The 15,089-nt window shown below is 42.6% G+C and overlaps 1 protein-coding gene across 8 annotated transcripts in view; it reads left to right on the top strand.

Moving 5' to 3' along the window:
* Nucleotides 1-15,089, top strand: part of LOC115533109 (MORC family CW-type zinc finger protein 3) — a 113,556-nt gene that overhangs the window by 6,317 nt on the left and 92,150 nt on the right. For 2 of the 8 annotated variants that reach the window (XM_030343370.1, XM_030343365.1), the window contains exons 6-15: nt 1,877-1,985; nt 2,389-2,517; nt 2,951-3,070; nt 3,651-3,751; nt 7,700-7,807; nt 8,042-8,170; nt 8,518-8,592; nt 8,781-8,829; nt 9,110-9,155; nt 9,279-9,339. The exons of 1 other annotated variant lie outside the window; for it this stretch is intronic. In XM_030343370.1, coding sequence (XP_030199230.1) covers nt 1,877-1,985; nt 2,389-2,517; nt 2,951-3,070; nt 3,651-3,751; nt 7,700-7,807; nt 8,042-8,170; nt 8,518-8,592; nt 8,781-8,829; nt 9,110-9,155; nt 9,279-9,339 — 927 coding nt within the window. Of the gene's footprint in view, nt 1-1,876; nt 1,986-2,388; nt 2,518-2,950; nt 3,071-3,650; nt 3,752-7,699; nt 7,808-8,041; nt 8,171-8,517; nt 8,593-8,780; nt 8,830-9,109; nt 9,156-9,278; nt 9,340-9,417; nt 10,325-10,589; nt 10,979-13,223; nt 13,713-15,089 lie in introns of those variants that run through there. 5 more of the 8 variants (XM_030343364.1, XM_030343363.1, XM_030343366.1 and 2 more) reach the window with 5 other exon arrangements.

Here is a 15,089-nt window from a genome sequence, read left to right as displayed (position 1 = left end):
TCTATGATAATCTATTTCATATCCAAGAAAAATTGGTATTGCAACTGAAATATCACTAACCGAATCGATATTGAATCAAATCAAAATAAAATCTAATCTTGACCTTGTGAATCTGAATCAAATCGTTTCAGGAAATCAGTGGCGATACCTAGCCCTACTCAGTAAGATAGGCTGAATTAATAATTGTTAGTATGAGTCTTTTAACTATTCAAGGGTCCCTTGATATCGGTTGGATCCCTGAAGGTTTTGGTTTTTCAAATTCGGCCACATCTCAAAACTAGACCAGCAAAAGTTGATTAAATTTGCAGCCTTGAAAAACATGTAAAATTAGTAAGGGTGCAAAGAATAGAAAGTCCAACAGGCTGGCATTTCTCGCTAGGAAAGTGCAAAGTGAATGAAACTTTGTAACCATGCAGCATTCTTCATGATTGTAGAGTACAGTGTCAGCCGATATAGATGTGGAGTGTACACAAAACCAGTAGCCTGGCTATTGCCAGACCAAGCTCAATCGTAGATTGCACATTGGTCTGGAGAAGCTGCTGTCATTTTCTTCAGCACAAGAGGCGTGATAAATGAGCCTAGTTTAAATGACTCAGTACGCAATTGGCTACTTGCCATTGCTTCCCTGTCGTCAGTGTGTTAAACCAGCCAATAGCCCCCCAGGGGGAAAAGCTAGCTTGGTTATTGGCTCCCGCAAAAGCGAATCGGAAGCAGAATTGTATGGCTCTTCTCCAGACCCAGGGGGCATCCGGAGTCTTACTTTATTGCACTGCTTGTCGGGGCCGTGTCAAAAGAGGTTCTAGTCCAAGTCAAGACCGAGTCCAAATGAATGAGAAAAAAATCCTCTCCGAGACCACTTAGTTACCCGTTTATGCATTTTGTTTGATGCTAGAGACACAGTATATCTTCTATTTTAAGATTATCATTTTGCAGTATAAATTGTAATGTGCAGTGTAACCACACTGTAGGATCAAATTAGGTCATATTGTTTACTTTAAGCATAGCCTTTTCACTTAAAAGTCACATAAAGCTGAAGCAAATGAGATCAAAGAGCAGCATGGATCATGCACCGCGCGCAGAGCGTGCGGACGCGGAGGAGTGTCGTGGCAGGCATACGATTGGTTACCAGGCGCCGATGTCAATACCCGTTCTATTTCAAATTAATTAAACCAATGCCCTTTTTCTGAACAAGCTCGCTTAATCAAGCTCACTGAACTACCATTTGTCTTGCGGTGTCCTGAAGGCTGTTAAAGGCTTTGCTTCTTCTGCTAAGGGGACCTGCCAATACCCTTTGCATAAATCAAGTGTGCTGATGAACTTGGCCGGGCCTACCGTTTAGATGAGGTCATCTAGCCTGGGCATTGGATAATGAACCAACCAACTCTGTGTGAGCATTTATCCTCTGAAAAACAATGCAGAATCGGATGCTGCCATCTTTCTGCATAACCAATACAATTGGGTTGCTCTACTCACTCGTAGATGGATTGATGACTTGGTACATCCCAATTAGGGTTAACCAGGCAAACCTTTGCATGTTCAACCAGTGAGGTGGATCATGTAGCCTCCTCACAACTTTCTCGCAGCAACCCATGCGGTCAGATTGTGGTTGTGGTTTTGAATTAATGCAGTGACCACAACTCTGCCAAATTTCCACAAACAAACTGTTTGAGCACTGGTGCTCTACAGTGTTAGAGCACCAGTGCTACCGACTGATTTAAACCACATCCCTGGTTTAAATCCAGTTTGTTTTGTTAATGTCTAATATTGATGCATATTTTTACGAGACTATATATGAACACTATTGCAAAGACATTTAACCTTGGTTCATGTATTTGCATCTGCAATCTTTATTTATTTATTCATATTTTCACCATAGGACATCTTCAGGGAAGCCAGCGATTGATTTCATCACGGACCGCTACGATATCCGTATTCCCTGTGATGACTTGGACTCTTCAGACCCTGATAGTAAATACTCGCTGCGTGTAAGTAGTAGCGACCTCAGCTGGCCGCATGGTACACATAAACACCCTGTAGTTCTGGGGGAAGACCCACATACTGAATACAGAGCAGACGGTCATGATGCAACATTAATTAATGAAGATATTAAGATGACTGTATTTGTGAGACCACAGTTAAACCCTTTGGTTTAATTTTGTTAATGTAAAGGATAACATTTGTGTGTGCATTGTAAAATGCTATGCACTAAAGCACTTTGAAAATACTGAATGAATAAAACGTATTTACCGATAAAGACAATTATTATATTTATGATGCCTAACAAGCGACTAGATCAAACTTAATTGTTTATTTGCTGTTGTATAAGTGATATGCATACTTGTATCTATGAAAGGTTGTATTGAGTTTTTGTATCTATTCTAAACGTAGGCATACTGCAGCGTCCTCTACATGAAGCCTCGTATGCAGATCAACATTCGAGGACAGAAGGTGAAGACTCAGCTCATCTCTAAGAGCCTGGCCCACATCGCAAAAGATTTCTACAAGCCTTCTTATGTCGTATCCTTTATGTCCATAAACGTTCAAGGTTCTTCTTGCAGAAGAAGAAATCTTTAAAAGTGGTCTTACTTACTACCCAGGATCAGTGGGCTGCCAGACAGTGTAGCGTCTGGGAACCAACTCCAGTTTTAACACTGACTTGCCTCGGTTATAGGAAGGCCAGGAGCTAGTGTTGTGAGGTTATGTGTTACGGAGTGGGGGAAACCAGAGCAGCCCGGTTAAACAGTGGAAACCCTCCTGATGGAACCCAGGACCGTCTGGCTGTGAGGTTCCAGTGCTATCCACTGAGCCACCGTATCACCCAACATTACAACATGCATCAGAGAATCAGACTCCTCACACCAGTCTTCTTCTGTGTGTGTGGGCGTGGCTTGTTTATGCATGAAATGCATCAGACTTCCTGGTCCAAATTGTTCCTTAAGTCCCGTTCTAGAAAAAAAGAATCCCCATCATCTTTGGGTACAACACGAAGAGCAAGGAGCATTATGGCCTCATGATGTACCACAAGAACCGACTCATCAAGGCCTATCATCGTGTCGGCTGTCAAAAAGACGTGAGTGTGTGCTACTGTGCGATATTTTAAAATGTGCCTCTTTATTAGTTCTTATTATTCATACTTTGGTGCACGATATTGGAAAATAAATCGTATTCAGATTATAGATATTCTGCGATACGAATTGCAATATTTAGCTTTATACACTTGTTATACAGAGCATTATGGCGGCGAATTAAATGGGAAAATAAATTAGTCGTGCTTCCTTTTTGTTGAACAATTGCAAGGCACTCTCGACAAAGAACCTGCTTTTGGTCAATGTCTTCTTTTCTGTTACCAAAATAATTCCTTACAACTGACTGGAAGTTTTGTTCTATAACTGCTTTGGTTGTCTGATCATAAACTGGTCAACATGATCAGTGATTGGGGGTTCGCTGTGCATGCAGAACCCTTAAATTATGTTGTATCAGACAGATTTCTCTTGTAGATAAGTCATTGTTATTAAAAAAAAATATATAGTTTTTTGCTGTTTTTAGCGATACGAATATCGCACATCTCGATTTCGATATGAAAACTATATATCATGCAGCCCTACTTTGGTGTTTGTTGTGTTAAACATTTGTGCATGTGCTCCTAACAGGCTAACAACAATCGAGGCATCGGAGTCATTGGTGTGATTGAATGTGATTTTCTTGACCCAACTCACAACAAACAGGACTTTGTGTACACCGAAAACTTCAGGTACGGCCTGTAGAGGTAATCGGGATCAAATCATCATTTCACAGTCATTCATTCGTATTCGACATTTGTCATACTGTATTTAGGTTGTGCCTAGTTTTAAACCATCAGCCCGGCCTTATTTTGCCCTGCCTGCTTAATTTTTACTTTTAAATCAGAATTTAGTACACTAACAAACATTAATGCACATTTGCAAGTGAAATATTTCAGATTATTTCAGTAGCTGGAAAAGGTTTGAATCTGGCTCAAGAGTGCCAACATGTAGACCAGGGCTCTTCAACCTGTTTCAGCCCAAGGACCCCTAGGCTGAGGGAGACCCTGGGCACGTACCCCCACGCCCCACCCCAAAGTTAGGCCTGATGTTAATCTTATTTTTAGGATGTGGCCTAATTGTCAGTAACGTGTGCACACGCATAGCACGCACACTCCCATGAAGCAATATAATTATACATTATCTGTAATGGGGTTGCCTTAAACAACTCGTTCAATTGACGTTTTTTTTATAGATTTTCTTTCTTTAAAAGTGACGGCTAAATTCATAAAAAGGCCTCGGCTGAACTTAACTTAAAGGAGAATTTCAACAGTGGAGACATGAATCTGTATTGAAAATGGGTCATATATGTAGTCGAATAGTAACATCAATTTCTAAATTTGTGCCTTCTTGACCGAGAAAAGGCAGACAGTGACTATTTGGAACTTGTGGACTGAAGAGGACAACCCCCACAATGCCAATAAGTGTTTACTCCCTGAGGGACGTAACATAACAGCCAATCAGCGTTCACTCCCTGCAGGCCAGCGTGAACAGCAGCATGGAGGAGAAGTGATTGTTGCCGCTTCCAGACTCCCGGAGCTCCATATCTAAATAATATTATATAATATATAGGTATCTATATAATATGTAAGGGATAATGTATAGAACGCCGGTTATTATCGGGAAAATAAGCCCCTTCATGGCGAAGCAAGACACCTTCGCTTCGCATGCTTGTCCGGTTCGCCCTGTCAGGGCTTATTTTCAATAATGACTGCGACGTCCTATACATTATCCCGCTTATTACACGGCTACTTGCCAAAACTAAAAAATAACTTTGCACGGTGTGTCTTTTTAAAATTAATTTGTTACCGGCATTCGTAGTGATGACCAGCAGAGAAATAGTCTGCCAAAGACGTCGACGTCGCGTCGCGGTTGATAAGTTACCGGAGTACTTGCGGAGTGATACGAAAGACTGCAAAAAATCCACTTTCCTTGACAGCGGTCATTATATGCTTAGCAACGGTGAATTATAAAAAAGAAAATCACTGCCGGAAGTTATGAAGGCCCATGCAAGTGAACGGAGCGTTCCACAGCATTGAGAAGAGCCGTGTGATAAATATAATATATAATATCACGGCCAAAAGCTGTGTGTGCCTCCGGATGATATTATGAATTAAAGATTGCGTCAGGTTCTCGGACGTCTCAGGTACTTCCACAACACGTTAAGACTCGTAGTGGAGGTTATCTCGGCCAGAGTCCTAAAAGGGTTCGGGTAACCGACGGTTGACCCGAACAGTTTGGATGAAACAGGGGAAAAATAATGAGTGTCAGATACCGGTGCTGGTCGGGTCGGACGCGGGTTTTGCGATTGCGAGCGAGACTTCTCCGGTGCTGGATAAGATATTCAGGAGCGGAGGAGTCAACTAAAACCGTCCACAGTGGATGATGTGCTTTTTTTGCAAGCAATCTAAAGCACCACGCCAAACACTTGTGTAATTCTGCATTGTTCCATCTAATGTGTCTAATTTTCCTTCGGGTGCGGGTCGGGTGTTGGTATCTATTTGTAGCGGGACTGGTCGGGTGCGGAATATAATTTGCGGGTACTGGCTGGTGCGGGTTTGCATAATAAGACCCGTGTTGGCTTTGACTCTCTGAAGACTAGATTGAACCACGACTTCAGATTGATGTGAAACGACCAGAGACGTTGGAGAACCCGACGCAGTCGTTTATTCATTATATCATCCAGAGGCTTCAACAGCTTTGGGCCGTGATAATATATATAATGTTATTATAGATGTCCATATGCTATATTATATAGTTTAGACATAGAGCTCCACGTCTCCAGCCGGAGCTCCCGGAGTATTCTAGAATATCTTATAAAACACAATTACAATCAGGGCATTTAGCAGACGCTTTTATCCAAAGCGACTTACATCGGTTAATACACACATAGACACACCGACGGCAGAGTCAACCATGCAAGGCGACAGCCAGCTCGTCTGGAGCAGTTAGGGTTAAGTGTTTTGCTCAGGGACACATCGACACTCAGCTAGGAGGAGCTGGCTGGCATGCGCTCTGTTTACAGTGGCTGTATCGCAATGGCGAGGCGCACACAGCCATTGGCCGTGTTCTGTAAATATTCTAGAACACTCCGGGTGCTCGGGTGGGAGTCCTGGAGCTCTATATCTAAATATTATCATATTATACATAGATATCTTTACCATCTCATATATATTATCACGGCCAAAAGCTGTGTGCACCTCCAGACGATATGAATCTCAAACGACTGCGTTGGGTTCTCCGACGTCTCTGGTTCTTCCACTTCCATCAATCTGAAGTACACTGAACCGCGACATGGAGGAGAAAGGGATTGTCGCCCGCGATTGTCTCCCACTGGAGCCCCGCTGCCGAGGCACCACCGTCTTGGAAGCGGGCAGCGGACAGTGCCGAGGTGGTGGTGCCTCGCGGCAGCGGGCAGCGGGGCTCCAGTGGGAGTAATCACGGGCGACAATCCCTTTCTCCTCCATGTCGTGGCTCATGTACTTCAGGGAGTCAAAGCCAAAGTTCCTTTCCCCCAATTCCTTCTCAACCATGGCTGAGATAACATCCACTACGAGTCGTTGTGGAGTACCACAGACGTCAGAGAACCGTGTTATGCGCCATAACACCAACAGTAGAACAGTTATCCAAGTAACAAAGAAGTGTACAACAGTCGTAGCTCACTGTCTCATTGGTGGGCCAAATTCTCTGGGCGGGCAAAGCAGAGAAGGGGAGGTAACATTTCCAAATCGGCACGTCTGAGCTTTGTTTTTTTTCAAAGGCAGAGCAGGATACCTAGTAATCGTTTTTCGGGCACTATCTAGCTACCATTTCTAGCTACTGGGGGACCATAGTCAGGCTAGGGGAACTTATATTAATGGTAGAAAAACCTCATGAAGTGAAATTTTCATGCCATGGGATCTTTAAGGTAGGCAAGAGAGGAAAATCTGCTTTCACTTAAGTATATGGTGGCAAAAGGCTCCTCATCGCTTTGGATGTTAATTGAGGGTAGTCTTTCTCACAAGAGATCAAGACTTTGTATTATATGTTTCCGTAGGTACTGTCAGTGGATAGTTCAATCAGGGCATCTTCCTCTGACACTGTTAAATTACATCCATCTGCTACATTATCTCTGAGTGGGAACTGTATCCAGGTCTTATCTTTGCACCACAACTCAGCCTCAGAGAAGTGCTTCCCAAAACTCACCACCAAGTGCCACTAAATGTGCCATAATTGTGTGTGTCAGATGTGGAGACAGGACCGCAGATTAATTTAATTCTTCCACCGATATAAACATGGAAGAAGCTTGCGTCCTTGCATAAAACTGTTCAGTCCGTTCAGTTCAGAGAAAAGGTCTGAAAGATATGCAAGTTTGGTAAGACAGGTTTTGTTACTAAAATGTCCTGCCAGCTCTGCGGAATTGTGGGACACTATAAACTCTCGGAGAGACGCAAGCAACTCAAACCAAAAAAAGCTTGATGCTTGAATGCTTGAAATGTGAAATCATTTCTGGGACCCACTGCAGTTCAGCCCTGGTTGAAGATCAATGAAGTATGCTGTTGATATTGGGGTTTAATCCCAGAATCATCCTCTAATCAACCCTAACCACTACACTGTCCCTCTTACCAACAAGTCTTACATTTTCTTTGTTTGTTTTACAGGAACACCATCAGAAATGTTGCAACCAAGTTAGAAGAATACTGGAGACAAATTCGGTTTAAGAGAAAGAACAGCAACCGCAGCAACAACGTACCCATTGAGGAGGAAGAGTAAGTCCCGATAAGATCGCTTATCGTCATCATATGGTCCAAGTTGCCTGTATGATCTTTAATGGTTATAGCTAGATGTATCTCATTTGACCTGTTTGAACTGCATTCATTCACTGCTGCCTCATACTGTGATACTTGTGGTTTTGTCAAGCTAAGCATCCTTATGCTGTCTACTGTCACTGGACGCTCTTATGAGGACGTTGTTGAGTGGTTCTGTGTACCAATGTTCCACAGAAAACGCCCAGATCAGAACTGGGCCCAGTGTGATAAGTGTCAGAAGTGGCGGAGGATGCCGGATGGAATTAACAACGATAAACTTCCTGAAGAGTGGTTCTGCTACATGAACCCCGACCCTCAGTTCAGGTCAGAGAGCTGCAAGGTTCTGGGTTTGATCCCTGATGTCGAAACACTGCATGTATGCTGATTTGACCAAGAGGTCTTTGGGCATCAAGATGCCTTAATGCCAATCTCAACGAATTAACTGTAAGTCACTCTGGATAAAAGCATCTACTGAAATACTAGATGAACATAGATGGGACATCTACGTGGCTTTCTTGAAAAGAGTCCATATGCATCCACAACCACAATAAATGCAAGTCAACTGTTGCACTTTTCATTTAATTTGGGAATCAACAATTTGCTGGAGGGGACACAATCATCAGTATAAAATGTATATACGTAGTTGTACATTCATATCTCCCGTCATTCAGGCGCTGTGAGACGATGGAAGAGCAAGAGGACCCTGATTCTGAGCAGCCCGCAAACCCGAAGACCTATAAGATACAGTAGGCTTCATTTTTTACATTACTTCTTCACTTAGCCTGGTAAACAATCTCAACATTTGTGTTTTTTGTCAGAAGAAAATCAAAGGTTATTGTTATGTCATCTGTATGTGGTATTTTAGTCACATACTGAAAACTGGACATTAACTGACCTTGCTGTTTCTGACAATTGAATTGTTTATGTTTTACAGGGAGAAGGAGGACAAAAAGAAACAAGAAAAGACAAAACAATTCGAAAAGGTTAATAAAACGTCTTCAGATATAAATCATATTATACTGTATGTACTATTGTTTTTACAATAACTGATAATTCAAATATTGATTATATTTTTACCATTATCATAATAGTGATGATGAGAGCGTTGAGACAAACAGTGCGTGGTGTGCATGGAGACGTTTCTAGTTCTACCTGACTTCTACAGATATAAATTATAACTCATGTAGTTAATTACATATTGAATTGAATCAAATGTAATTAGTCCTAATAATACTAATACAAACTTTTGATCATGACAACAAGACCTCCACCCCGAAAAAAACACGGACACCAAAAGAGGGCGCTTCTGGTAAAATGTGGTTTGGTATTATCTGGGTGTTGCATACTTTATTTTTTAAATGTTTTCTTCACCTTCTGTTCTTTGTTATATTTGTGAGTTGGTTTAATATTTCATTTGTAATTTTTTCTCTAGCATCTGGTGTGTCCACTAGCAGCAGTCACCAAGTAAGAACAGAAGTATTCTCTCCCTCAAGGTATGATTGCCTTTAACCCCCACATGTTTTTCCCTTTATTGTCTTGGAAAATCTTAATTTTTGTTTGTTGAACTCCAGACTGAAGAGGCTGCAGCCTACGACTCCACAAAACGAATCCAAAAGACAGAAGCTGGATGGTCCCAAGAGAAATTTAGACACAGATATGAGTCTGAGCAGCTCTACGACCCCACCAACCCCTGTCCCTCACAAGGACTTAAACATTGACGACAACCTATTGGAGGGCAGCAGTACTCCAGCACCGACAGAGCCCACCCTCCACCCGGTTGGAGTGAGGACAGAGAGTGACCCGATGGATTCCGCTTACGTGGCCTTCACCAGCCCATGGAATTCATATGTGAATGACCCTACAGTAAACTACATTATCCCCCAGATGAGGGATGAGGAGGAGATGAGGGACAAAAGCATCCAGATATGGGATGAGGATGAGGAGGATGAGGAGGAGATGAGGGACAAAAGCACCCAGATGAGGGATGAGGAGGAGGAGGATGAGGGGGAGATGAGGGACAAAAGCACCCAGATGCAAGGACCAGGACTGAAGGATGAGGAGGAGGAGGAGGAGATTAGGGAAAAAAGCATCCAGATGCAAGGACCACGAGTGAAGGATGAGGAGGAGATGAACAGCAGCACAGCGGCTAACGATGGAGCTCAAGGGATGGAGGAGGGAATGATTAGCATCATCCAGGCCCAGGAAGAGCAAGACCAGTTCATGGAGCTCCTGCAGTCTGTGTCCAACGAGAGGGACTCCTTCAAAGAGAGTCTCAAGGAGCTCCATGCACAACTAGAGTTGGAGAAGCAGTGTGCAGACTGTCAGACAGCCAGAGAGAAGGCAGAGAAGCTGAGCAGAGAAAAAGAGGCGTTACTGGAGACCCATTCCCGCCATAACCAAGAACATGCAAAGCATCTTGAAGACTTGACGTGTAGATTGGAGAAAAGCAGCAACGAGATTGAGAAACTGCTCTTAAAGGTATGCTAATTTGATTTAGTAGGCTGGTGTTTCACCTTTCCTTAACTTTTTTGTGCCCAGCTTAGTCCTCAGTTTCTCTGTGTACCTCTTGGTAAAATATTTGAATGTGAGTTAAGGGAATAATTTGTTTGCAATGAAATGTGTCTTGTGTATACATGTTTGGTGAAGAATGATTGCAGGAAGGTCTTTGAAGCCCTTCGAGAGTTTTACACAAATAACCTCAACCCATCTTGTTGTTATAAAACAACTTGACATTCCTCATTAGGTGAAGCAGTTGGAGGAGGAGAAAGCCACCACCGCCGGGGAGCCCCAAGATCATGGAAGAGTCTGAAGAAGGAGGAGTCGAAGTTTGGATATTCCCCCAAGCTTAAGCAGAAGCAAATAGACATGAAAAAAATTCAACAATCATTTGTTTTATTACACTTTCCGGTTATATTTATGTAAATGGTGATGTTACTTTTGGTTTGTTCTAGATATAACACATTATTTTAGATTCAATGTATAACATTTCAATAGCAGTTATGAATGATTCAACCAACTCCTTCAAAAAGACCACAGAATGTAGACGTTTTATTGGACATTCGTTGTTTGTTAGTTACAGAGTGGGAACTTTAGTTTGCAATAATGAAGCCTATAAATTATTGTTGATTATTACACGGGTCTTTTCAACGTTCCGTTCACTTGCATGGGCACTTCACAACTTCCGGCGGTCAATTATTTTTGGATAATTCATTTGCAACGGATGAATAATGACCGCTGTCAAGGTAAACAAAAGGACTTCTTACCTTTGGTAACACTCCGCACGTAGTCCGGTAACTTGTCAATGTAATAAGCGGGATATGCATCAACCCAAGCGCTGTCGGTTGCTAAGCTAAGTTGATCTCTGCTGATCAACACTATGAATACTGGTAACAAATACATTGTAAATAAATTGTTTCGTTTTGGCAAGTAGCCGTGTAATAAGCGGGATAATGTATAGAACTTTGCCGGTCATTATCGTAAAACAAGCCCCTTCATGGCGAAGCAAGACACCTCCGCTGTGCGTCGGTGTCCTGTTCGCCCTGTCGGGGCTTATTTTCTCGATAATGACCGGCGTTCTATGCATTATCCCTTACATAAAGATGTGTATGTTCTTTTTCTTCTATAAGTAACATTGTGTGTTGTATCTTTCATTTGTTCTGGCAGGTCAGGGATGGCAGCTGGAATGAGACGTGCTAAGCTAGCATGCCTCATTCCAGATGCCCTCCCTGACCTTTGGTCCTCTATCGGACAGGGCAGACCTCCCGAGGCTGAATGAGAGCGGGCTTTGGCTTTCATTTTTTGCTTCAAAAATGCTTTCAAGCATTTTTGCGTTTTTTCTTGCTTTTACTGCAATTTTATGCAATCATGTCACAAAGAATTTGATTTGTTGTATTGGTTGAAATTCTCTTTACATCGCAACAGCAATCAATAATTCCAATGCTTTGATCGAAAAAAAAAAAAAAGAAATCTGGTATCCATGGCTTTCCCATTTTTGATAAACAGGATAGTTTAATAAAGGCCAATTATAATTGAGATAATTGGGATCACGCCCTTATGCAGGGGAACTATCTAGACTGTTTTCCAAGACGGTGGAATCTTACCCGTCGTGAATGACAAGTTTATGTTGTACAAGTGATGCCGTAACAGCTGCATTAAGACGTGGAAGCACAGTGGAGGATTTGATTTTCAAAGATTTCACTGTTTTCCAAAAGATATAGTAGATATAGCCTTCCTAACCATACTACTAAAGACATCCTGCATCTGCCTTCTGGAAGTCTGCTTGTCACCTGGAATTCCAGTAGTCTGCTGTAAATCATATAAGAAAGTCCTTATTATTTTCTTTTTTCTGTACTTTAGTAAATGGTTTGGTATTTCTTATGCAGACTATTCGGCAGTAGTCACTGATATCAAGAGAGAGGACAGCACAGGCAGAGTAGTTTGGGTTTGTTAGTAAGAATGAGGTCCATCAGTGTAGTAGATTCATCAGGGTTTCTCATGTTTGGCCGTGTTGGTTGGATATGAGTTGGGATTAGGGATGGGCATTTGAAGAAATTTCCTTGATCGAGCATCGCTAGAGTTATCGATCAACTATCGATTAATCATTAACTTTTTTCTATTGAAATTCCCGTTGGTAGAAAATACAAAATGCAGCATGTTTTTATCAATGAAATCTTTATTCCAACAATAATGTATGGGCCAACATTAATACAATACAGTTAACTTGAAGACCTACAACTGTTTAACAGTTTTGAAATAATAAATACAGGCATTATAGGTTATAGGCCTATGCGGCGCTCGTAAAGTCCGAACAATGCGCCTACAGTCGCTCTTAAAGGTTTGGATACGATTCAACAAGACTAAATCTGTAGCCTATTCCAATTACAATAAGTAGCCAACTTATCGGACAACAATAATCAAACAAAGGCAGTAGGCTAAACGTGGGCATTAAACTGTATAACTGTTTTGAAAAAAAGGGGGGGAAAAGGCCGACATATAATGCCTATAGGCTGCAGCCGGCGCGCGGAAAAGGCTCGCAACAAAAAGATGAGCCACCCATTTACCAACAATTGCATGAACTAGTCTATCTAAAAGCAATACCTTATTGAACATATACAAGGCTGAACTTGTTGCTAAAATATCACAGTTTTGGCAAGATGTAACGACTCCAAGAGGCACCAAGCCGAAAGAATAGCGGAGCGAGAGACAACACATTTAGAAAAAAAAGAGCGACTCACATACGGTGGTGACTGTCCCTACTGTCTCATAGCATACAGTAACTCCAGCCTACATATTTTTGTTTAGGAATATAAGCATGTTAACATGCTCGGGGGTCAGACGCGAACGCAGCCTTGTAACTGTCAGTCCAGCAGCGGAAAACACCCGCTCTGACGGGACCGAAGTTGCGGGGATGCAGAGGTATTGTCGCGCTAACTTTGACAGCCTGGGGAACCGTCTTCAATTCACTTTCCACCAGTCGGCAGGGTGGTATTTCTCCCACATCGTGATATTCAATTAAATGCTTCAAGACTCACAGTATGCAACACAACGTCCTTTTGATCGATAACAATATAAATTGATCGACGCATTTCTTAACGATCAATTATCGAGCATCGATTAATTATGCCCATCCCTAGTTGGGATAGATTTAGTTGTAGACAGATGTGTTATAGCTTGTCAGAGTTAAACATGAATATTGATGTAATGTATTTGATCCTGATGAATGTCCCTTCCCTTGTAGTCATTTTCGTGTGATCACCACAGTGTTGTGTAATCAGTAATGGACGTTACCATTTCAGCTTCATACAGTATCTCCAGAACAACTGTACCAGCCACCGCGGGCCCTTCAGTGCTATTGCTGAACTCATAGGTGAGACCTCCTGTTTCGGTTTATGTTGCAGCATAAACCGACACTGAAACAGCATTTGTTTCAGTGTCTGTTTTTTTAAAGCGTGTTGTAAGTTTTCAATGAAATTCACTTGACATCTGATAAAAGCACAAATGTTTTACGATACAAATGTTTTATGCATAGACTTGAATAGTTTTTCGTTGTATTTACCTCAATCCTCCCGAAGACAACGCATACGACCCTGATGTCAATGCTAAACAGATATGGATCAATAAGACCCAGAAAAAAGACATAAGAGTCCGAGCTTGACGTCTGGTGTTATATGAGACTCATCTCGTGTAGCTTTGTGTTTCCAGGATCAGACGGTTCTCGCGGCATATCCCATGTCGGGTCAAGAGAGAGGCTTCTTCTAGATCGTCAACAACTTTGACTTCAACCGTTCCCCTTGAAACCAAAGTAATCGGATGGGGACACACATCGATGAAGGTACGCACCTGCTATACTGATACCCTACCTGTATCGTGTCAGTCCTAGTCCAGGTTCTGCTTATTTATAGACTGATAGATCAGTAGTACATACATACACTATAACATATGTTCTACCATTTTTTTTACTATCATGTTATAGTTACATCTATATCTATTGGCGAAGATTCATCCCTGGAACGTGTGTGTGTGTGTGTGTGTGTGCCCGCCCCTGGTCCTGCAGAGAGCCTGAGGCATGTGTTCACCTGGCTGGGCTTCCAGGTGGAGGTGGTGCGGGACGCCACCAGAGACCAGATGCTCTCCTCCATGCGGGAGCTGGCCAGCAGGGACCACAGTGGGATGGACTGCGTGGCTTGCGTGGTCCTGATTGCGTGGTCTTGATTGCCCAATGGCCGCATCACCTCTATGCCCTCCATTTGCGAGCGGTCCATATAAGCTGTGAACGCGGCTCATGCCAGGGGCACTAGACCCCTTTACTGGGGCACGTGCCCCAGTAAAGGGGCACTAGACCCCTTTACTGGGGCACGTGCCCCAGTGTGGATCTGCTGTTCCCCAGTCAAATCTCTCCTTCAAGTTTGAACAAGCTCCTTTGTTTGGCAGGGGATTAATTAAGGTTGATAATGCAGGGAATGGAGAATGTTTTCCTAATCGACGATGTCAAAGCAGTGCTGTTAAATGCTTAATACAAGCTGAGAGAACGACGGGACCAAAGTAATCACTCATTCGTGTGCCGGGCCGGCTCCCCACTTGGCTGAGGGGCAGGATGGGACAGGACAGGTTTCATCGCTTGAGAGGGAAGCACTTTGCCCCTTGAGTCCCAGTCAAGTGATTGACCACTTTGCCAAAATGAAAAAAATAGACGTACAGCTTAATGCCCAGAGAATTAAACCGACCTTGGACATGTGGACATGAG

The sequence above is a fragment of the Gadus morhua genome, chromosome 20 (assembly GCF_902167405.1).
Source record: "Gadus morhua chromosome 20, gadMor3.0, whole genome shotgun sequence".
In the NCBI taxonomy this organism is placed as follows: Eukaryota; Metazoa; Chordata; class Actinopteri; order Gadiformes; family Gadidae; genus Gadus; species Gadus morhua.
This window is presented reverse-complemented; position numbering and strand designations above follow the sequence as displayed.